The sequence below is a fragment of the Chiroxiphia lanceolata genome, chromosome 3 (assembly GCF_009829145.1).
Source record: "Chiroxiphia lanceolata isolate bChiLan1 chromosome 3, bChiLan1.pri, whole genome shotgun sequence".
Taxonomy (NCBI): domain Eukaryota; kingdom Metazoa; phylum Chordata; class Aves; order Passeriformes; family Pipridae; genus Chiroxiphia; species Chiroxiphia lanceolata.
This window is the reverse complement of record NC_045639.1, coordinates 22,899,468-22,925,056: the sequence shown is the minus strand read 5'-3', so window position 1 is coordinate 22,925,056 and position 25,589 is coordinate 22,899,468. Positions and strand designations below refer to the sequence as shown.

The 25,589-nt window shown below is 37.8% G+C and overlaps 1 protein-coding gene across 2 annotated transcripts in view; it reads right to left on the bottom strand.

Annotated features, from left to right (window-relative positions):
- Positions 1-25,589, bottom strand: part of LPGAT1 (lysophosphatidylglycerol acyltransferase 1) — a 66,219-nt gene that overhangs the window by 15,199 nt on the left and 25,431 nt on the right. For both annotated transcript variants that reach the window (XM_032682824.1, XM_032682825.1), the window contains exons 3-6: positions 23,329-23,447; positions 16,828-16,923; positions 13,537-13,810; positions 4,557-4,683 (exon numbers count right to left, since the gene is read on the bottom strand). In XM_032682824.1, coding sequence (XP_032538715.1) covers positions 4,557-4,683; positions 13,537-13,810; positions 16,828-16,923; positions 23,329-23,447 — 616 coding nt within the window. The remainder of the gene's footprint in view (positions 1-4,556; positions 4,684-13,536; positions 13,811-16,827; positions 16,924-23,328; positions 23,448-25,589) is intronic.

Genomic DNA, 25,589 nt, shown 5'->3' with positions numbered 1-25,589 from the left:
CATAGCTTAGCCTAATTATGAACTTCTGAAAAATATGGCATTTGTACTGAAAATTGAAGTTTGAAAACCAAGGTTCAACTCATTACCAAAATTGAGCCTTTCGAAAAAAAATATTACTGGATTAAACTGAGCCTTCTATGCCATTTTCATCAGCTAGAAAACCATCTAAAAATAATAACATAAGGCTCCTTGCTGTGTTCTCTACACTTCTCTGTTGCTCCGCAGTAGGATGAAAAAGAAATAACCCTGCAGCAAAGGCACAGGTTATGAGGAAAGGAAATCACCAGATTTGAAAGTCTTTAAAGCAGAAGGAGACAGGTTGTGATCAAGGGGCACAGCAGAGGGGACTGACTGAGACACCAGAATAAAAGCAGCTCCACAGTCTCCTCTGCTCCAGTTTGAGTGGCAAGAAAATGTTCCTTTTTTCGTCACTGCTGTCATACATCAATACCTTGCTCTGGACTACTCTAAAAGGGAATAAGCATGTTTAAATCCTGATTTTCCTTTCATACAGTAGAGATGGCATCTGGACAAAACTATTCTTTACTTTTTCCAAAGGGGTGCACTTTTTTTTTCTATAACTTAGTTAAAAGGACAGATGAGAAACCAGTGTGCTCTCTTCCCAGTTATTTAAAAAATTACCCTTAAAATTTATTTAAAATGTAATTCCCCAAGACATTCTGAATTTCAAATGATGAGCAAATTTTTACTGCACTAAATTCAGGAAAAGAGGAGACATACCAGATATACATTTCATGAAAATTTCAGGGGACATCCATGTCAAAATGCAGAAAAACAGAAACACACCTCTGAAAGTTTCCATCTTTTTAAAGATGAAGTCCACTTTACCTCAGGTTTTCCTTTGCTAACTGAGTTTGTTCCAAAGAGTTAAAGAAGTTCTTTAACATCAACTTTAGCACCAACTTTACAAGGGACATCTCAGGGCTCAGCACAGTACAAGTTTTTTCAGACCTCAGTCACTGATTTAATCCTCACCAACACTGTTAAGGGAAAAGACTACTTAATACCCAACTGTAACCAAAATTAAAAACTACTGAGGAACCACCTCGAAATAGTGACCTGCAGAACAAACGTTGGCATTCCCAGTTGATGATCCCACATACTCTAATGGCTCTGTTAGACCGATGGTTTGGTCTCCACAGGGAAGATGACCCTAAAGAAGTAGTTTAGGTTTCCTGGTCAAGCTGTACAGCTATGCAGATGAAGTGTATCATCCTCTACTCTTGGCTTGACCAGTTCTCAGAGAGAAACACTGTACAGAAACTTCCCAGGACACTTTCCAGCACATTAAAAGGTAGTTCTGCATTTCCAAACAAAAGTGGTAGAGACAAGAGGAAGGAGGTTGACATGACAAGGATCAGCTAGCTGGTCACAAAGTATAGCTGTTGGTAGCACGCACTGCTTAACCAGCACAATGTGGTTTGGTGTTTTTCCAGAACTGCTCCTGACTGAGATGTGACACAGACACAGACTCAAGACATCACGGTATTTCTGGACAAGTGAGGACAATACCTAGGAGGCACACGTGCAGAGCTCCTGAGAGACAGTTTTTTACTGCCCATACCTATGTTTTCAAAAACAAGCTCTAAGGAATTGATGTCAGCCCACTAGACTTCAATAGCCCATCTTCCCAATCTTGGAGAAGGTTCAATAAAATGACAGCAGAGCTGTAAGGTTTTCTTTAACACCAGATATACCTCCATGAGAGAATGGTTGTTCCCTACTCTTCCCTATCCACCATGAGAGAATGGTTGTTCCCTACTCTTCCCTATCCACCACTCCCAGTTTCCCAGGCATATACTCAGTCTTCACAGGTTCACAGTGGTACCAACAACTCTGTTCAAGTCATCAACACATGATTCGACGTTGTCAAAAGCCTGAAGGTGCCCAACACATTACAGCACTCTACTAAAAAATAACCCTTAATGAGTAAGATCAGGTGATCTGGGAAAAAATAAAAAAAATCAGTTGCTGTAATGCCCTGGAGGGAATCCAACAGGAAAATTTCCATATAAGCAAAAGAAGAAGATGATGCAACACAAGTAAATTTATGAACACATACTGTTCAGTCGCTATCTGCTAATCCTGCCATGGATAAATATAACCTTTACGTAAAACTGAAAAGTATTTTTAAAGTCACACAAAAATATCTAAAAATAAATGTTATTGTCAAAAACACAGAAGGTGAAAATTCATTGTATTATTTTCAAACTACAGCTCTAATTCCAGATACACTGAAAGGTCTTAGCATATTGTACCTAGATGCTACACTAAATCTGGAAAAAAAGGATACAAGAGTGGTATGACTTTTCTAGTATAGAATTATTCTGAGTACTCAAAGAGAAAGAACATGACCATAGTTGCAGATGAAATTAAATACCAATAAATGCAAAGCAATGAACCCTGAGGAAGGAAAAAGCACCAGCAGTTACACATGCACTGCTACAGCCTCTAAGATTAGATATTATTACTCTGGTAAGTGATCCTGAAATCAGTGTGGGGAACTCAGGATGTCAGTCAACTCACAAACTAGTTATAGAAGAACCAGAAAAGGCACAGACAAAAGTAACAACATAATGAGGGAAAGGCTTTTGTGTAAGGAAACATCACACAGATGAAGATTCACTGTGTTGGGAGGAGGGATGGGGACAGCTAAGGCAGGATATGAGCAAGCTCTGTAAAATCACAGAGGGCATAACTGAGGAACAACTCATCCACCACTGGCAGGACATGGGAAATATGATACTCCCACTGAAGGCATCAGGAGGAGAACTTCACATGATCAAAAAGGAGATGGTCCTGGTTGCCACCCTCACAGTCAGTTACAGGCTGTGTCATGTACAAATCTGAGTAGGTTAAAAGGAGTACTGGAGGTCAGGCCCATCAGCACCTACCAAAAGGGTGCTCCAGAGGCAAGGTCTGCTTAGAACAGGTTACAGCCCCCACGTGTCCACATGCAGAAGGATGGGATGGCACATGGGCAGCCTTCCCACGCCTCTGCTGCTACTGCCCACTGTCAGGGCCAGGGCACTTTGTTAAATGCATCTTTACCAATTCCTACCCTGCATCCAACTAAAGCCCTTGCAGTTGAGAGGGCATCTGCCTAAAGAATCACCAGGACCGTAAAGTTAGCCAAAGCTCCAGTTAAAACCAAGACACCCTGTTCTCATTTCAGAGGTATCACACCCTGCACTTGGCCTTCAGAGGATGCTGCTGCATGAGTTTCCATTTGGGGCATACTTCATATGTTTTTACAAGGTCAACCGAAACAACTAGAGGCTATTAAAAAAAAATAAAATAATCAAATAGAGAGGCTTGGTCCATCTAAACCAGTGATTTAGACCCTCTGGAAGAAAACAACAAACCAACATGCAACAATAGATTTCTGATATTTTTCTTAGAATTTCAGTACTGCAAGAATTTTAACATTCTAATTCACTCTATGGAAGGTTGCACCATATTTATGCTTGTGCTCAGAAATAGGTTTGAATATATATTTAGAAGCAGGAAGTTAATTCAAGTTAAGATAACTTTCTCTTGTTTTTAAAGCAAGTATTTTTGGAAATATTCTTTAGTAGAATTCTAAATACATCTAACTTGCAATTATCCTAGAGATTTGAGAGAGTACTAAGGTGACCTGAATAAAACATAATGGATAAAATGATATCTTATATAAATTAGGGTGTAAGTATGTTCACCTTCAGAAAAACTTGGAAGGCAGCTTTCTATAAAAAGTAAGGACGGATTTAAACACGGCTGTGGAAAGAAGCTCCAGTGAGCAGCCTGCACTCTGCATCACACAACACTGACACAACAGTGATGCTGCAGAAGGTCATTCTCACTTAAAACTGCCACCCAGGGGATCCACACTAGGATATTTGACAGCTTACTGTAAAAGTCTAAAAGCTCCCCAAATCAACAAAAGGGAATAAGACAGAATAATAGAATTTTGGGATAAAATGCAACAACTTGTTTATTATGGTAAAAGTGTTAAAATACTTCTGGATATTTCAGACTTGCAATTTAACTGCAAACCAAAAGTAAAATGTAACTTTTCTCTCCCTCAGTTTAGGTCTTGAGACAAAAAACTACTGATGAGAAAAGTTTTAATAATCTCCCATTCCAGGTGTTAATGAGCATTGCTACTTTTTCGAGTGTTGCTCTGCTCAGGAGTATGGTTTGAGTGAAAAAACTGATATTTCTTTGTCAGAAAGTTAAATACAATCATCTCATAGGAGACTTATTTATTCAACAACAGGGATTTTTAATGTGTTGTCATTATTAAAAAATAAAATAAAAAAAAAATCAAGTTGGGTTTATCAGCACCTTAATGTTACAATGGAAAAAATGACCTAGCCTTCAAATATACTCCCCATGACTGTGTTTAGATGAGCTGCCCACCTGTGTGAGACACATTAAAAAAAAACTCTCACTGCTATTGATTTCCCATATCCTGAAACATGATGCTACTAATTTGTGAATACTTGCTTTTTAATATTTGAGTTCAGTGTAAGAGTAGAAGGTTTATCTCCTACCTGTAATGTACATGTGTGACTGTTGGTTGTCGATAGCCAAGAATCCAAGTTTGGATGTCTATAGGTTCACCTTTGGGATACGCGATAGTTGTATCTATCACCCACTGGAGGCCTTTTGCTTTGCTCTCTAGGAACAAAAAGAAATGGGGTATTAAAGGTAATCAGAAAGTGCATGTCACTTATTTGAGAGTTATTCAATTTTTATATTACTTTATGAGGTAGGAGGCACAAATAAAATAAGACCTTCAGAAATCAAATTCAGATTTCACTAAAGAGCACAGAAATACTCTTAGAAACTTCAGTCAGACCTAGATTTTACTTTCACGGTTATTTCTCTTGTTCCTACACACTGTAGTACACAAAATAGAACAAGTACTATAGTATATGAGTACAGTCATGTGATATGTTGGCCCCAAAGGTAGGTGCTTCCCACCCTTCACCAAAAGAGAAAATTCCAAAATAAATATTCAAGCCTCTTGGTCTGCACTTCAAGCACCTTTACACCTGGGCCTTTGTAAAACTCGCACTTGCAGCTCACTGATGGAGCAGCAGCCGTGCAGATGCCTCAAAGGTTCTTAAAAATCTGAGTTACGGCACAAGGAAGAAATCACCACTTTGCGTATTCAGGATAAGAAAGCAAGGAACAGAAGATGGCCAGTTTTCAAAATGGAGAGGATACTGCACCCACAGGGTCCCAGGAAAGCCTGATACCAGTACATGCTCATATGCTGCTCAGTATATTTAGGAACTGAAAAAAGGATCAAAGGAGGTGAAAATATTTGTTATGAAGATTATTCAGGAGAGTCAAATTTAAATCTGAATATAGGTTACTACCAGCAGTAGTTCAGGTCATGTATCAACCTAGCCACTACACCTCTCTGGCATGTCTTCAGTTCACAGGTTTGCAAAGAGAGAGAGCAGCAGATCTGTCAAGCAAACCAGGAAAGAGGGGCACATTGCCAACATGACGCTTTGAGTTTAGCTTGTCAATTTTTATATCTATTCTGGAGCTGCCTTGTATTTGAGGTCATTGTATGTTCAGACTAGTATAGTAATGCTCACTTAATCACACCTGATACATTAGTATAGCAATATGCTTACATCATACCCAGCAGTATCTTCAAGTATTCAAAAAGCTGACTATCAAAAACAGCCACCCACTGGCAAAAGCACATAAGAAGTGTTAGCTTTTAGTACAAAGTACAATACTCTTCAAGCCTGCAGCTGAGATAGCTATGAAACAACTATAAGAGAGGTTGACAAGAACACTGTCAGCATGAAGAAAATGTACAGGGATTGACTGTTCACCATCTTTCTCAATGCAAGAACAGACATATTCAAAATTAAGCAGAAAGGAAAAGTTTTCAAAGCAAACAGAGAAAGAGTTTTTTCTGCAGATGAGAATAAAACTGTGGGGAATCCCTTGTTAAAGGATGTCAAGGGTTGGGTTCAAGAGGGAATTGAATAAGTACATGGAAGAAAGCTACTGGAGGGTTAACTAACCAGGCAGAAACTCCCATCTGGCTTGGGAAACCTATCACACAGGAGACAGTCAGAAGCCAGGAGAATATGTGGGAGAAGTATGACACATGTTTGCTGTGTTCACACTCTTCCTCTGAAATCCACTTGATTTCAGAGTGGACAAGATGTTGGGCTAGGCAGATTCTTGGTCTTGCCCAGAGTCACCACTCTAATTTTACAGAAGATCTATGACGAAATCTGCAACACACAGTCTGAGTAGCACTCGAAAAGCCACCTTTATTAACTCCAACTAGAATGCACATGCAAGGACTGACTTGCGAGTTTCTACCTGCATTTAATTTAATTTAATTTGCATTTAATTTAATTAAGTGTGAAAAGACAATTACAGCAATACTATCACATGTATCTATCAATTATTTTAACAAGCAGCTGGTGTTTTCATGTGTCTACTCATCAATGGAGTGGTACTGCTTTGTTACAAATGCACATGTACTACTTGAGTCAGGCTAGACAGCATCTCCTAAAATTTAGGTTATGAGTTACCAGCAGCATGCAACATGCCATTCAAAAATTTGACCAAGGGCAAGCTCCACAGGTCAAGCTGAAACATTCAGTGCTACCTTCTGGAAATACAGTATTTTAAAACTCTGACAGACACGTGAAATGAGAACACAAGGTCCCATTAGAGGCTCCAGGCTTGCCAGCACCATGACAGAGTGCTTGTCAAGTCTCTCTTAAGCAAAGCACTAACTACAGAATCCTTCATTTTAAAAGTAGCAATGAATCAGAGAAAAGCCAATATGAAATTAAAAGTAAATCCACAGAAGTATTCATTAAGAAATAGATTTCATAACAAAGTAATTCAATTTATTATTTTCCCAGATGTATAGCAAGAATGGATAAAGACAAGTAAATTGTCTGAGTAAGCAACAAAGATCGTTAACTGCAATTAAAAAGTGCCAGATGAAATGAACACATTATCTTATTATTTACAGTAAAGTGTTTTAAAATAATTTATTAAATATTTAGCTACTTAAAGCTGTTCTTTCAGTGGATAATGGTTTGAACTTCATTATGGGAAGACTCCTGCAGTCCTCTGCTGTGCTGATTTCCTACCTTCTGCTTTTGTGGAGCAGAGCTGCTGCAAAGGATTCCTCAGACCAGCTCCAAACTCACCTCCAACCCCTTTCAGGGCAGAGTGGGGAGAAAAAACTGACAGCCCAGGAACCCCAGGTTAGAAGAAAAAATAAAACTTCAGAAGGTAACATCAGCCTCTACAGATTCTCCTCTAGAGCAAGCAGGTCTTTAGTGCAGCTACCTCCACGTGCTATCAAATCACAGTCACAAGCCTATTTGTGCATGCTCTGGTTTAAAATAAGCTTTACATAATCATTCAAGATCTCAGAGTGCCAAAAACCTCAAGTCATGAAGGATTTAAGAAAATTAATTTTGAAGTAAACCTCGATGTCCTTTTGGAGGGGTTATACTATGTTGCACCCTCCTCACGAGTAAATTTATTTTAAAGCCAGGAAGCTCTAACAGATGTTGAAACTGAAAAAGAAACAGACAAGCGCACAAGACACAAAGGGGTAGGACCTTAATATCTCCAAGGATGCTGCTTTCAGGCCTAACCAGACCTTTGAACAAGAATAAACCCTATTACATTTTAAATAGAGCACATTAACAGGAGCTCAAAACAGAAAAATTGCTGCATTACTTAGTATGGTGTGAATCTCAGGTCTGGCATTTGCTGAGAAAACAGGGAGCTGTGTACACCTGCTCAAGAACTCCCTCTGCCAAGCTTCTAGTACTTGCTGAAAGACTGAGCAGCCTGGCTGTTGAAAAAACTGCTGCAGAGGCCATATTTAAGCAGATCTCTCCAAGCACTAGTTTTTCTTCTGTGGTGTCAGTCTGCTTTGCCACCGGTGGAGGTGCTTTGCACAGGTGGAGGACTTTTGATTTCTCAAACTGTTTCAAAATGTTAACAGTCTGTTTCTCTTTAAATAGCACATAAATGTTTCAAACAGGTCCACAAGCACTTGTCCTATATAATTGCATCCAAACCACAGTTTCCTAACTTATTTGGGTTTTGGTTTGCTTTGTTGTGTTTTTTCCTTTTTTTTTAAATCACCAGCAGAGGTAAGTCTTCAAAGCTATTTTCTTCTTTATTTTTGTTCTAGCTGTGGGTTCAGTGATATTAAGTTGCCCAAATTTATTTAACAAGCAACTTATCATCAGCATCTTTAAGACATTCAGTGATCTGTCATCCTCTATGATCCTCTCAGGGCAGATACTTGACTGTCTACTATCACAAATTTATTGTGGTTCAGTTTCTTTCCATTCTCTCTATGTCCTCCCTGGGGTTACTACTCCTTGGGGTCAACTAATGCTAAAAAATGGATTAGAGCATGTGCAGAACTCCTCCAACCCACCAGCAGACTGTCAGTGTTTACCACTGAGAAAAAGAGCAAGTTATAAAGATGTATTTCAGCAGGAAACTTTGCCTCCAGCTGAGCTCTGCATGGTGCGACACTGTCAGACTAAATCCAGAGTGGAAAAGGATGTACCAGCCAGGCGTGAACTTGAGGACTGCAGCCCGCACTTGAAAAACAAAATATTTACTACCACTCACTATTATTCAGGTGTGGTTTCCTGAACACTTGCATCACCCTGAATGCAGCCAAAAGAGGCTGTCGCCTCTCCCTGCAGAGCAATCCATTCTTGTAACTTGTCCCTCGTCCTCTACTTGTCCTTGTGTGATCAGCTGGATCACTGACCTCAGAATTAACTTTTTTCTCCAAAGATTAACTCTCAGACTGAATATCTTACTCATCACTCTAACACTTTGCCGTAACAAATCACCTGGAACAAAACAAGAAGCTCTTTTTCCAGGACAAAAAAAAAGAAAAAAGCTTTACATGTTATTCAAATCATATTCCTCATACAACAGCAAATCAAAAAGTTTGATTTAAAAAAAAATCAATTATCAAATTTAGTGTCCAGCTCTGCAGAAGGGCAAATGGAATTCCTCTGACAAAAAGTATGAGAACTGAATGTACTCTGCTGCATTTGAAATCAGTAAGATAAGATTTCAATATGGCTCTAATCAAGCTCATAGCAACTTGTTATCAGACAAAAAATGGCTGCATGGTAAAATAAAACAAGTTTTAAAAAACCATACTAGAGCAAGGTTGATCAAAAATAAGCTCCGGAATGTATATCTTTGAAGAACAATTTCTCCAAACTCCTTTGAATTGCCAGCTGTTTGACATTTAGGACATTTTGTTACTTCTAAAGCTCAGAAGATGAATTCTTATCAACTGAAGAAACACTGTATTTGCAACCATGTAAGGGACTAAGTGCTCTGCTAAAAAAAAAAAAAACAAACAAAAAAACCCAAAAAAACCCCCAAACCATAAAATACCCCTGCAAACACACATATTGGTTCCTACAGGGCTAAGGTGAGGATGGTCCATACAGGGTTAAGGTGATGATGGGTATTCATTAAGTATTTTTATGCTGCCCATATTTCTATACTGCACAAACATCATAGAATCATAGAATCAGCTGGGTTGGAAAGGACCTCTGAGATCATCAAGTCCAACCCTTGATCCACTACCACCACAGTTGCTAGACCATGGCACTAAGTGCCACATCCAGCCTCATCTTAAAAACCTCCAGGGACGGAGAATCCACCACCTCCCTGGGCAGCCCATTCCAATGGCTGATTACCCTCTCTGTAAAGAATTTCTTTCTAATGTCTAACCTAAACCTCCCCTGGCACAGCTTAAGGCCATGCCCTCTTGTCCTGCTGTTGATTGCCTGGGAGAAGAGACCAACCCCCACCTGCCTACAACCTCCTCTCAGGTAGTTGTAGAGATCATCTTCTGGAATGTGAGCAGTGCTTTGTTTGGGTGGCACTGCACATCTGCCCAGAGGGATGCTCTCATCAGACACCACAGAACTATCTTATACTCTCTTTTCAGGGACAGACATCACTTAGCTACATTCTTTGGACTATTTACCTTCAAATGTGTCATGCCTTCAAGTGATAGTACTACCTTTCCTATGTTTTCCCATCCTTCTATTTATTTAGGAATAAAATTATATAATTTCATTAAATTAAACAAGAGTTTCAAAAGGCAGCAAAAGTAACAAGTGTTCTAGTTGTTTAATTTAGAATTTACTAGTAAAAAGTCAGAATTCACCCCAATGAAGACTAGTACTTGGGACTTTAAATATGAATGAAAACTGTTTGGAGGAGGAAATTAAGATAAGAGAGGCTGCTTGCCTTGGAAAAGCCAATGATAAAGAACTGATCAGTTAAAGTATAAGAATAATCAAACAGTAGCTCAGGAACATTCGTTCTTCCTCCTACTTTACAGAGGAGGAATCTGCTAATAAACTGTGGCAAATTTATAACCATTACAAAAATAAATTAAAAAGGGGATTGGATATTAAGAATACTAGTAGCATAATTAGACTTATGAATTTTTGGGAAGGTTACTGAACCTCATGCTTCTCAACATAAACCCACCTCTACCAAAGGGATGACATAAATCAGATTAAAGACCATATAGAAGGACAGATGATGTAACACTGAGCTACAATTAGCCCAATTCTTGAACTACTACTTGAAGGCCACAATTTCAGTGAAATGTGACATACAAAAGCCAGCTGGGCTGAGGAGCTGGGGTGTGACATGATCAAACAACTGTATCTGACTTGGTTTGTGCCACATATGGTGCAGCATAACAGTATACTAAAAATGAATCATCTTTTATTACAGTTGCTTTTGTCGTCTTTTCTTCCTTCACCCAGTATTATACTCAATTCCAGCTCAGAAAGTAGAATGGTATAAAAGCTGCAAGGATCATTTAAAATGAATTAAGTACTAATAAAATGACAGCAGTCAAGAACACCACAACTGTGTACCATGACTCATCATAACACAGCTACCCAGGAAACTCCACAGGAAGGGAACATAATTTTTGATGAGGAGTTACTCTAATCTATAAACCAATTTAACTAAAATCAGGTGGGAGAGGAATGTGAATTCCCATGAGTATCAATAAAGCTTGGTGGGAACAAAAAGACAGAGAGAATAATAAATAATGGAGAAGAAAGCTTATTATAGTAAGGTGAATAATTTGGTAACCCAGGACACCGGGAGCACTGTTAAGTAAGCCAGAAGAGAGCACAAAAAGAAGTGGTGCAGAGGAAAAATGTTTTCAACGAACCATGAAGTTCAAGTGCGATGCTACTGACAAAGAACCCATTTCCCAAGCAAGGCAGCACAGTAACAATGCACAAAAAGTTTATATACAGTCACTATTCACTGGCAAAACTGTATACACCACATCTAGCTCCAGCACCCACAACTCAACAACGGTAACCTGAAGAGGATGCAAGCTTGATTTCACTGAGCTGGGTTTTTTATGTGATTAAAAAAAAGGGAAAGAAAAGAGATTAGAAGTAAAGATGATCAATAACTTGTTAGGCTCCTAACTTTAAAACATAACCCTATTACTTTATATAACTGTATTTCATTGAACTGCACAAACATTTTCTGATGTGACAAGACAACAGTAAAAGCCTTTGAAGGGCAGAAGATTAGAGAAAGAATGTTTTATACAAGATACAAATCAAGAATTAACATTTCATACATCTCTGAAAGGGAAGTTTTACAATGCTAGAAACATTTTTGTGACCTTAAAAGAAGAAAGGACAAAATACCTCAGTGTCATTACCTATCAAACATTACTTTTTCCTTGCATATAAAATTTACTTTCATTTTTCTTTTTCATCCTTTTTAGTATGTTTTCAAGCCCATTACTATGAGAAAATGACAGTTAAAACCACACATTTCGTTCCTATTTTGTCCACTTATCTTTTCTTCTGTCTTTTAAATAGGATGGACAGACATGGTTCCATTTTATTTCTGAGATAATTCCTTTACTTTAGTATCCAGTTAGGTCAACTACTATCAAGTGCTCATTTCTCTGGAGTCTGAATCATGCTACTCAAAAAAAAAAAAAAAAAAAAAAGCCAGGTTTGATGGTCAGCTATGTTGATAGCAATCTAAGAGTAGGAAAATATAAAACTGGTATCTGACAAGCGCTTTTGGTCTCCTTCCAGAACTAGAAGATTTGTAATTCATTTGGGGAACTTCTTACTTTTCATACCTTTTTGCCTTTGAGATGGGAAGAAATAGAACAGGAACAGGCCAAACTTTTCTCCTCAAAAAACTTTTTAACAAAGACTGGGGTATTCAGTTTCTCTCTTTTAAACCTAAAATGTTTAATGACAATAGCTTTTTCTGCCTTTCTTTTCTGAATATTGCCTGACAGGAAATAGTCTGATGCATTCCACAGTTTGATTTTTCAGTTCATTTTAAATCCTACCTTCACTCCTGCAAGAACATCATCTCAATTTATTTCCTATGTTGACAAGAATAACTTAAAAACTAAAAATCTGGAAGCAATTTCTGTATGAGAATTCTTGCTAACCCTGAAATTTGAACTTCAGACAGAAAAAAACCCCAAAGTCCTCTGCATATGTGGCTTCATTAGTACGGATCTCTGTTTCAAATCACTAAACAATTATCAGAATTTGGCTATGGAAACACCAACACCACTCATCAATAAGAAACTACCAGAACCCCCCAATCCATTGTTTCTATAATAAGTAACAGAAATCCACAACTAAGTTAAGATCTAACCCTGGTCTTGAACGTGCCAAGAAATTAATTTTAAAAATTGAGAGACTAGAAGCACCAAGTCCCATAACTACAGGCATTATTTATTTCCCAGCTATACCCTCCTCTAGCCCAGACACCCCAGAACAATAATGCTGCAGGAATATCCTTATTCCCTCCTAACTCTTCTGACATAAGACAGTCAAAACAATCCTTCAAATCTAGTAATCAGTGACTTAACTCCAGTAACAATAGGGACAGTCAACATAAAGATCTGCAGAGAAGAGAGTAACTTGAACTCCACAGAAAATAGTTCAAGAGGAATAGTTCAGGAGGAATAAAGTATACAGCACTGGATGCAAAGAAACTTTTAAAGCCAGGAATAAAAGTATGGAACATAGTATATTCCAGAAATACTTTTACTATCATTCCATACTATCACAAAGTAGTGCAAACCATCAATCTTGCTGAAAGGAGCAGCTCATCTTCTTGCTCACTCTGGGTCCCTATTCCAGTACCTGCTTTACCCAACACGTGAACCAAGCCACGCATTCACGCAGCCATACCACAGAATAAATCAAATTAAAAAGTAAAATTTCATTCCCTTTTTTTTTTTTGTCTCAAGGTCAAAAATAAAGTTAGCAGAACTAAAAGTAAATATGAAAACATTTATGTAAAATACAATGGTCCATTCTGAATGTATTTGACATTTGAAGAGACCAATTCAACACAATGTTTTTCTTAACTCAAACCTTTGACATTCAATTTGTTTTTTACCCAGAAGAGTGAAGTGGTCTTTACCTTTTATCACAGCATCTCCACCGGCTGGAGTTCCATTTTCTTGTGGTGCTACAAGTGTTTTCAGAATTACTTGTGTTGCCCCAAGTCTTGGCAGGGTAACATGTTTAAGAAATGGCAAATTGTTTTTCTTGGCAAATGCCTGGCTTGTTTCTCTCCTTTTCCTAAGAAAGCCACCCTCTGGAAATAAAACAATCCATTTCCGATTGCGGCTCCTGTAATATTTTTCTAGATGATCCTTGAGTAACACAAGCTGCTGGTCACGGTGTGTTCTTCCCTATAAAGATAAAACATTATCTAAATAAAATGGATGCTTAAAATAATAACACCAGACATATTGTTTTTAAGATTTCATATATACAAACAAGCCCCTAAGACAATGTTCTCCTTCGAGTACATCCTGGTGGCCAAACTAATGCCACTTTACAGAAAGGCTGACAAAAAGCCCCTGAAATTGAAGATGAAGCTCCTGATTTGATGACTTCTCTGAAAGAGTGACATCCAGAATGTATGTGGGACCTTCATTTATGTATTTATAGAATTCCCTCATTGTTAACTGGGCCCAGAGCTGAATTTGCTAAACTGAATTCTATAACACAGTCTAGGGGTCAAGCTATGACTTTGAGGTCTATGTATAATCAGTAATTTCTGCAAGCCAAACAGTGTCTCTGCTTACACTGTCTCCCGTGCACCTCTCCCGGTCACCATCCTGCACCAGAATTGCAGAGGTACCACGGACAGACCAGGCCTCAGCTCGGTTACCACAGCAGGACCACAGATTTCACTCACATCTGCACTGCCTAAATGACTCATTCATTTCTCCTCTTTGATCTATTAGCACAACTTTGTCACTTAAGACAGTAAGTACATTTCTTAATTACTGCAGAAATATCTTCAATAAGAATCTTCTCTCTTCCCATCCTCTGCACACACCAAGAGCAAGCTACCCAATTTTTCAGAGGAATCTGTTTACATTAATTATCATTTCAGAGTGCTCCGAAGTGACTTTGTCAAATCACTCAAAAGACACAGGAGTCCAAAGAAAGCTCTCCTCAGCAGAGGTGATTTTAATTCTTTGAAATGTCAACAAAACTGACACAAACCTTGCACTCTGTGGTGGTTGGTTGGGCTTTTTTGGCAGAGGAAGGAAGAAGGAAAGAGAGGGGTTGAGTGAAAGGCAACAAGAAACAATATTTTATTGAAGATGAGTTTTGTGAAAGTGTTACTCCTAGATTTAAGTCTCACTTCTAACTTACCTCATGAGAGGGAAGTAAAAAGCTCTGTCTGCTCATATTAATGCAATTAAACAGCAATATAAAAGTTCCTCAGTTAAACCAGTCCTTTCTCATCAGACCACAGGACTCCAGGATAGCATAACAGTCCAGAAAAGAGCAGTGAACAATAAACTTTTCACATTAGATACTAGAACTCTCCAAAACCTAAAAAAAAACCCTAACAAATATGACTGGTGAACAAACTGTGGTTTAGTAAATACCCTCAGGTTTAAGATGCTGCTGCAATAGAGGAAGGTTTACTGGAATAGTTGAAAAGAGCAGAATGTTTAAAAGCAACCGTATGTAGTGGAACACTGAGGAGCCCTGGAAGATAAAAAGCAGTTAATACACTCTCCAGAAAAAAGAGGAACTAATTCATACAGAAGTAAAAGCAGCTCCTTAACCAGTTCTTGAAGACCATGGCTAGCTGATCATCATCACAAGGAACAGGCTCAGCCATCTTTCCTTTATAGGAAAGAAGACAGGTAGTAGCAGACTGCTGACAAACTCTTTAGAATGCCATGTGCTTTTGTACCACCAATATGGCAAGTTATCAACAGTGTCAGGAGAAAACACTACTCAACTTCCAGTCGACCTCAGAGGGATTCCTAAAACTGCCATTGGCTCTGGTCATGAAAATGAGGCTACTGTACATTTTTAACAAACAGGATGCACTGCACCACGATCAAATTATAATATTTTATAGGGAAAAAACCAAAGTATTTGCTCATCCAAATATTACTAGGGCCTTTCTAGAGCTAGGCAAAGGACCATTACTTCCTCACCTAAAGTGTTTTTGCTACACCCAAAGGCTAACTAAAAGCCAAGAAACATTTTATTTTCAACTGGTTTATATTTAGACTCATGATGACGTAATTTTATTTCTGATGTTGCATATGTGAGCCACTTTACAAAAATAAAGAAAAGCCTTAGATTTTGCCACTCAGTAATGTTTTGGGTTTGTGACTGGAATTGCAACACTACATTCAGCAGTTACAACAACAAGCTGACAGCCGTGTGTACCTCAAAATGTGCATCTTGTGAGTTCTAACTACTGAAACAGATCTGTATTTTACACAGTGTCACATCCTGTTCCTTTCCATATTCTCACAGTATACACTTGTATACCTCTAGAGACCTTTGTTTTATTATCTAATTTTGCCTGAGGTTTTCTAGCCATGCCTCTAGCCTGTGTACAGCTTTGATTAAGTATTTCTTTACTCCATTCTGAGAAAATTAGCTCCTCCTTCTCTGCAAAGTGATAATTCATTAATTCTCTCTGGTTGCCCATACATTTTATGTCCAGACAAATAAAAATAAGGAGAGGAAAAAACATGTATGCTAGATACGACAGTTCACACAATTGCAGCAGGTTCGTGCTTATCATTATCCATCTAAGTTTCTACTTTTAGAGCACAGGCTACCAAACAATGAAAAACCCCGCCCAGACTGTATGAAAAAAATCTGAGGCTTTCACTCAATATTTCCCTTGCTGAGTTCAACAGACATTCTTTCCTGATGCTCAAAAAATAACTAACCTTAAAAAATAAATTAATTACTATTTTTGCAGGTCCATCACCACCTTGAACTGGTTCTTTACCATGTCACCACAAAAAGGGACAGTCCTGCCTTTCCTTATTTGAAACTTTTACAGTCAGAACATGGACTTAACCAAACTCTTTGCACGGCTTCAAGACCCCTAAGGAAAGACAAGAGGTGACGACAACAACAGGTGCTCAGAAACACAGACAAAAAGTACTGTCCATGTATTTTCCTCGAACACCACTCTCCTAATAGGCTCCCATCACAATTGGATTCCATAAACATTTGTGTCCAAGCAAATAATAAAATTAGCTTGGAAAATAAAGCAGTTTCAGAACAAAGACCTCTCCAAATATAAACTTCAAAGCATAGTTATTTCATCCTGCAAACCATCCAGGCAGTAATAAGTAAGTCCCATAACACCACAATGTTCCAAATATAAGGATAAATCAGAGCACTATTATGTGTTTCCATTTACCTGTCTTATAAAGAAATCTCCGTGGATTAGAGACACAATGCCAAAGTTTGTATACTTAAAAATATGATCCATCAGCCACATCATCTGACGGACAACCTGAAAAGTAAAAAAAAAAGTTTAGTAAATATCAACTGCAGAGAATTACATCTATTCTGGTCACATTCTTGTCACTCTCGCAACAGCAATAAAACTAGCAAATATACAGAATAAAGTCCTTTATGTTCCAAAGTATAGAGCAACACAGGTGCTACACTTCTCCCTCAAGAGCAGGATTAAATAACTGCCTTTTTGTAATATAATACATAGTTCTACAACATTAGCCATATGCTAGTTATTTCTACTCTACCTTTTCAAACAGGTAGTGTAATGCTTCTTATTGACACACTACCACAATTTTAAGCCAGTTGCAAGCTAAAATCATTTCCAGTATTTGTAAAAGTACACAAAACAATACAGTTGTATTTGAAACCTCCAACTGTTTTACATCTACCACACAGAAAAGTTTCCTTACGTTATTTTGTACTTGGCAATTTTGGGGATAAGGTCATGCTGTTCTCACGCTTCCGATGTGCATATGCTCCATATGCTCTCAGTCTCTGAACAGCAGCATTCACTAAGACCTTTGTACAGCCCACATGCCATTAGCAATGTCTCTCATGGTAGAGCAGCCACATGCATCCCTGAGAATTTAATTACATCCTATTCCTTGTCCCAGCCAAGCAGCACAGTGAGAAGGCAAAAACAAAGGCTGAGCCACTAGATTCGTTTATACCATTACTTCTTGCAGGACAGCGAAGGTAGATTCTTTACCTGCTCAATCCTTTGAGATTTAAAATACAATAATTACTCCCAGTGAAGTAAAGGAACAGAAGGGAAAAGCCTCCCCTCTCACAAGGTCTTTTCCCTTCTATCGTTCCTACATGTAGATTTTGAGAGGGGTAGGAATTAGGTCTCCTAAACTGGAAAATCCAGTGTCTCTTACACGCTCTCAGTCATGGACCAGGCCAGCTGCCTTTACTCTTCCCTATGTTGCGAGGCCACATCAAGACTGACTGAAGTTAAGTGAAACCTGAAGTCATGTAACACAGTACTCTTCCATTTATCATCATAAAAAAATTAATATGAAGAACCATGACATTTCTCTGGTAGTCAGATGATCATTCAGGCACTTTCTGCTTTGCATCTTTCAGTTGCCTACAACACATACTTTCAAGCAAAGACAGAAAGAAAGCAGACTAAGAAATAAAGATTTCCTCTAGAAAAACCAGTGTATTATTTATGTATTAGTCAATTACATCTACTACTTGAATGTACTCTCCAAACACCAAAGGCTTGCACAGTAACTGAAATACTCAGACTCCACATCCATGCCTTCAAAGTATTTCTAAGAAAATCGTTTGATACAGTGAGCTTTTACTTGTTTCCACATCTTCATATGTCTACATGGAATTTGTAGAAAGAAGTAGATCATACTTTATGCAGGAATTCTGTTTTGTAAAAGCAGCTCTATAATTTGCAATTTCTATCTAGAATTGTATGTATTGTTAAGTCTTTCTTCCAGAGAAATCTAATTATCTCTTTGAGTGTTCTCATTACCTATTCTCACTTTTGACCACAGAAGCTGTAAGTGAATTGTGCGTTATATATCTGGAGAAAGGTAACTGTCACATAGCCCATTTCTCTTACTTATCTATAGAAAACTGAAGTCAGATGTTCAGCAAAGTGAAGTTTTTACATACATGTAAGAACATACCTGTCATAGAACCTGTAAGACACATTATAGCCTCAGACATAAAATGATGCCCCAGCAAAATCTGAATGTCACATTTAGAAGCCTCACCTAAGAGCACAGGAAGATAATCTTAACTTTTGTTTTAATGCTACCAAGTACCAGATCTTGAATGCAAAAGCACCCATTTCTGGACCCTCTAGCATATGTGGAAATCACAGAGAGAAAAGGACAGCTCTCAAAGATATGAAAGGTTCTGCTTTGGAAACAAGCATTCATCTCTTCTCCGTGACATGCTAGTATCCCTTCCTGTATGCCAATGGTATTCCTTAGTAGATGGTATTCCTATGGTATTCCTGTACATCCAAAGGAACAAAGGCACACTATGTATTTGTGAGTGACAAAAGAAAAATTGTCTCCTAGATACAATCCCCCACTGGAGACTAATATTGGGGAAATGGTTTATCCTACAGCTATCTCCAGGCCTGCAGAAAATAAAAGGCGAGATCTTAAAGCAACAATTCTTCTCTGCAGATACTCACATTCTTTCCATTTCAGTAAATTAAAATGCCTTAGGGAGGGGAAAAAAAGAAAGAAAAGGTGTACCCTAAGGACAAGAGTTAAAAAAAGGCATCACTGAGAGGTGTTACTGCTCTTCAAGGCACTACAGTGAGTTTATGCCCACACATCAGCCCAATGGTGACAGGTTGGTGTAGGAAACCATATCCTTGGATAAAAACACCACCAACGTTTCACTAATTATGATTTAGCCTGCAGCAGTACTCAGGTCTGTCAGTGTTCATCTACTACTTTGGTATTTTGACAACTGTTGTTCTATTATATCAAGCAGAAGTTACACCAACATACTCTATTTTACTGGAGGAGTTTCATTATCTGCTTCTCTGAAAGAAAACGTCTTTTGAGGAGTCAACACTGGTCCTTAGATGTTCTATGAAAATCCTGGAGGAGGAACTCTTGCCCAGCAATGCCAGGGCTTCTCCCCTACCATACCACTTTTTATTGTCTTTTTCTTTAGAAAATGGTAGGTTTACCCTGAAAGTTGATCATTGCTCTTCAGAATCTGAAGTCCAACTCACCACATTTTAGGTGACACAGTGCTTCTAACTAGCATCCCTGGACTTCCTCAGTCTTTCTGAGAAGGAATGACATGATTGTGTCACAGATAAATGTCACATGTAAGTTATAATTAAGACAAAACATACAGGCAGTTTGCTGTGTGTGGGCTGCAAAGAGAAAAACTCCAGAATCCAGTGATAATAAATCTGCCTATAAGCCTTGACAGTAAGAAGTACAAAGAGGAAATATTTTTATTTATGAACTCTAAGACATGAAATCAAAAAGGAGTTCAAAGAATAGGACACAATTATCTCGTTTGCAATCAAAAGGCAAACTAGATTAATGGATATTCATTCCGTTCTGTCACCAAGGGCAGAATAGAGGACACTGCAGGATACTGGTGGTGACTATTCTATTTAGCATCCTCAGGAATGAAACAACGCTTATCAGATGAGTCTCTTATCACTTGCATTTTCAAGGAGGTTTAAGCAAAGACATTTAGAAGTGTTTTGAGCACAGATTCATAGTTGTTTATGGATATGAAGAGTTTTTGGATGTCATTTAAGGTCCTTTTTCTTTCATCCTTCCTGCTTAAATAAGTTCAGAAGGTAGAAAAAGCTTTTACCAATTATAGGAAAAAATCTAGGTGCCTTCTATTCACAGACTCACTTTCATTTCCCTCTACACAGATTTCATAACAAAGCAACCTGGATAGACTGACTTTCATCTTTCAAGCACCTCTAACTTAACAATGAAACCTGGGAATGCATGTCTTGAAATCTGCACTCAAACAGCTGCAAGCTCTATTTTTTTGTCTCCACTGCACCCTTCCTAGCACTGCTTTCTGTTCCAAATAAGAAAAAAAAAGCCTCATTTATCAGTCCTAACCCAATCAGAAAGCACTAATAGCAGCATTTCAACCTAATTCTTTCTGTTAAACACATAACCTTTAATGTTTATGAGACCACAACTAACTTACTAAATTTGTTTTAACACTTATTTTCACAAAGAAATTGGAACAATTTCCTGAACTGTATAAAAAGTGTAATTAGGTCACTTCTGGTTCACCTGAAACCTTACTGTGTGTCTTGTCTTGTGGTAGCCTGTATTAACCAAACAAAACCAGTCCAATCCTTTCATTAAAATTCTAACTTTTAGCTAAAAGTTCCACTTCCCTAATAACAGATGCTGGGTTTTTACTCACATAAGTGAATCTGAAAGACCAGAAACATTTTAGCATGTGTATTTTAGCTTACTTCTTAGAAAGATTAAATTTGCTTAAAACAGATAGCCTGCACTATCATTTGTATGTAACATTTTATAAAACACTAGAAAAAAATACCATCATAGTTCTCAACATGATCCTTAGGAAACACTGTCAAGCTGCAAGACTGTTTCAGTCCTCAATACACAGAAAAAACACAGAACTTTAAATCGAACACTTCTGATGTCTTAAATTAACTTTTTTTTTTTTTTAAAGCAGCATAAACAGTAAGCAGATTATATCTGTTTTCAGTCTGTATTGACTGGCAAAAGCAAGCAAAAGAAATTTTGGACTGCCACAGGAGGAAGATGTCCCTAGGTCTGTCACTGCAGAATCACTGCCGAGAGGCCACCTTTGCTAAGCTGTTGTACTTGTTAGTATGCCCGTCTGTGTGACATGAAAGTGAGCCTTTCACCTCTGAAAATGCTTTGAGACCTAAAAAGTGTTGTCTGAGTGGTAAAGTCTTTAGGAACTAGTGCAGCTTAACTCTTCTAAAGAAAAGAAAAATAATTCTTGAAGATTACTATCTTGCTACTAACAGATGAGTATCAAGTTTGTGAAGGGCTCCATGTTAAGTTTAAACTGGATTTCAAGAAAACTGATTAATTTAAGCAGCTGCAATACTGTGTGCCACTTCCTTTTGGACAGGGAGGTTTATTTCCCCCCCCCCCCAGTACTTTCACAGGCACTAAGACAAGACAATTCTCTTCTGTTCAGAAATATGAAGCAAGTAATTTAAAACCACCTGATTTAGCAAATTCTAGCAAGGATAAACTATCCTAATCTTCCTCATTACTTTTAGCCACTTGTACTAGTCATGCTATATTCTAAGCATGCATTGAAGCTCATACTGTTTTATTTCTTTATTAACTAAAACCATTAAAGCTATACCAGGCTCCAGACATGTACATTCCAAGAGCAACGTTTACAACTATTTAAGGGAAAACCAATGATTTTAAGGATGTTTTGCTTTTCTAAACACAAAACTAATAGTTTGCATTGTGAACATTATTGTGATCTCAACGCCTTGCCCCGTTTTTAACATGTATTACATTCAGTGAAACTTACTCTGTCTTGACTGAAACTTAAGCTGTGGAGTCAACCAGGATAAATTTGACTTAGATTTATATATATAACCTAGAGTACACACGAGTTAATAAAGCTCTATGATATTTGAAACACCTTGGACATGAACCGTCAAGATCATACACAACCACATACCCACAGGACTACACCCTTACAGTGATATCTTTATGACAAGATTGTCCTATGCATAATTTTGATTCAAGGGAATTAAAGAGTTTATTCTGTCATTCTACTCATTTGGGTACAGTATGGAATACCATATATACCAAACTTCCTCAATTCTAAAAGAAATGAAAGCAATTAAAAGTACTTTTAAAACAGCCTGCTCTAGGCTATAGTAGAAAGAAAGAAACAAGTCTTTGCTCCATCCTGAGTAATATTTTCATAGTTTCTTTGTTGACTTCAGTTTTTTGGAGGTTTTTTTTTTTAAATCTGTTGTCATATGTAAGATCTGTAAAACTTCCTGAAAACAGTAAATCACTGATAAAGATACAGTATATACATAATCTATATTATATGTGCTAGGAAAAACAGTGTCAGTTACGAGTTGTGCAGATTCAACAAAAAGTTGTTTCCTTGTTTCTCCACTGTATGGGTGCAAGAAAGAAAACACTAAGATACAGCTGATGCATTTTTTTCAGCTTGCCAGGTATGTTTCCTCCTTTTGTAGCCTAATCATACACAATCCCCTTCTTCCTGATTTATACGTAAATTTTGTTTCCTGTTTAAATCCTATACTCTATTTTCCACTCCTTAGACATGACTTTTCTCAACAGCAAAGCATGAAACCATTTACATTAGTTGCACTTCTCACCAAGAAATGCTTAAGAGCTTGTCAAATAAGAGCTCAAGCAATTCTGGATTTCGCTAGCTAGCTTAGTTTTGAGATGCCCTCACTGCTACCAAAATCCCATACACAACTTGCTTCTAACTTTGAGAAAAATTCCATGTTGAAATGAAGTCATAATCAAGAAGGTAGACCTGTGCTGTGTTGAGGAAAGTTGGCATGAGTTGCACAAGGGCATGAGGTGAGAAGAAAAAGCCAAGTACGTGATTACCTGTCAGGAGATCTGCTTCCCTCTGTGTTAACCTAGACTGGATGCACAGTGACTCAGTTCGTATTTGACCTTCTCCAAAAACAACATTTATGGTCTAAGACCTGCTCCAAGCTACTGGCTGTCACATTAGACCAAATCTAAACAAAAAGCTTCCTATTCGGGGCCTTCAGATTATTTGGTGGATTAACACCCCCAAGTCAGCCATCAGTACTGCACACAGATGGAAGCATTCCCAAGGGAACAGACTGCACACACACAAGCTCTCCCATGCCCCGGTTGTAGCCTACCGTGCCTTTATCCTGAAGGCACATCATCAGAGTGCAGACGTCACCCGTTGCTTGATGGTTCACCAGCACCATGGCTTCATCTTCTGATACTGCTTTAACATCATCACCCCATTCCACTACTATTAAAAATAAAAAAAAATAAAAAAAGGTAAATTTTACAATGAGCACAGGGAAATTTTGCTATCAACAAAACAATAAAAAAAGACCCCACCCCCAGACAATTATAATAAAGAAACCTACATGCTACATGTCAATTTAAATTGGCACATAGCATCAGGTAGGAATATTAGCAAGACCATTTTTCCAAGCAGGGGGGTGTCCGGCTTAGTTTTAAATTGCATGCGCAGAATAAGAACAAAACAAAAATACTCTATCAGAACATGTGCATGGAGATTGATCTTTTTGTGTCATCACACCATTCTATATTTAGGGTCTCAAAATTACATAAGCTTTTGACCCAGCTTTCATATTCATCTATCTCACCTCATTAGATGTAAAAAAAAAAAAAAAAGAATTTGTTGTTGAAAGTGGGTTTTGTTGGCTGTTTGGTTTAGGGGTTTTTTTTTAACTTAGCAAATTTGTTTCATTTCTACACTTACTATTGTTATTCCACTCCAGTAAAAGCAAAACAAAAAAATCTGTAGTTGGGTCATTAGGTTTAAAATGCTACATTAAACAAACTCAGTCATTCAAATCTAAAGAAGTTAGCTATAGGCAAGAAAGTGAGTTCAGAAAATGCTGTTCAGATAACAGAAACTATTGGTCACTATTTCGTAGACCAGAGACCAGATGCTTCAGTGGCAAGAATGATGACAGGAGGAAGATACAGCTGTTGATCATCCAACACTGACTAGCAAAACCATGCTGAGATAAGGAAGAGGGGTTAAAAATTGCTAGTTCCATCATCACAAAGTAACTAAGTGGAGAAAGAGAAGACTGCCTCCCAAAGAACACAGGATGGAAAACCAGAAAATGCATGCTGCAAATTTAAAGACTAGAATACGTCTCATGCTGTTATTGGGGCAAAGAGACAAGTGAGTAGAGACTGGCTCTCTTCATTACAAGGGATGGTTACTGCAATGACGGCTAAAGGGAAAGGATGGGCAGACAGAGGAGCTCTGTGAAGTTCCAAAAGTAAGATATATTGTCCACACACGTAGGATATAATTATTTTTCTGTGTTTGTTCAGTATCTTAAATGGTTCTTAATGGCTGTTATCTTCAGTTCTGACAACAAAGGAAATACTTCACCTGTATAGTGACTCTTTTGTACTGTTATTAACAGGTTTCCAGGCAGTGAACAACTCTCAGCACAGGACAATTACTTCATTATTATCTGTCTTTTAATACATGGTTTAACTGATGCAAAGGTAATAGGCTACACACTCAAAACAAAAAGCAATAATCCATGCATAGCTTCCCTGTTCGTGCAGAAATCAATTACCATCACACTTTTGAAAATGGTCACTTCTATTACTTTCTAATGGCTCCCAAATTAGTACTGAATTGAGACTTGAACACTAAGCAAAAAAATAAAATGCTGTATTTTGTCACAGGTAGATAAAATCAGATTAGAGATATGAAAGTGAGGAGGACTGTTCATTCCAAAACGTTCAACCTCCTTTCCTTTCCCCAGGCAAGCTAAGCACAGATCCTTCCTTATTTTTCTCAACATGAACTTGGACATTCCCTTTATGCCTCCTTCTCACTTTGTGTGAATTTTCTCTGATAGCCTAACTCCATGGAAGTTGGAAAATGCTTTGACATGGCAGTCCTAGTTGCCTGTGCACCTCCCTTATCAAGTATTTCACATATCCGGCCATGGCAGTATCCCACAGGGCAAGAAACTAAGACAAAAATGAGAATTGTTTTAAAGAAAAACAAATCAACCACATACTGACTTTGAAATTATTGCTTCAGCATCTTTATTAAGCAGCCAATATACAACCTTCTTACTGAACTGTGTCTTATTAAAAGTAATAAAAACTAAGCACTAAATACATTAAGCATGTGCAAAATCAGGTTTCTCACACCTAATTATTTCCAAATAAAACTATTTCTAGATCACTCAGAGAAAAAAAATGCAATACTTTACTATAGATACTTCCCTGGAACATATAAATTTATAGTACTAATCATTTCAACTTTAGAACAATTTAAAAAGCAACTATTTTTAATCTTCAAAACTGATTCAAAGATCGAACGTTCTGAAGGATTAAAATAAAGCTCATGACTGAAAAATGTAAGCCATGAGAAGCAGCA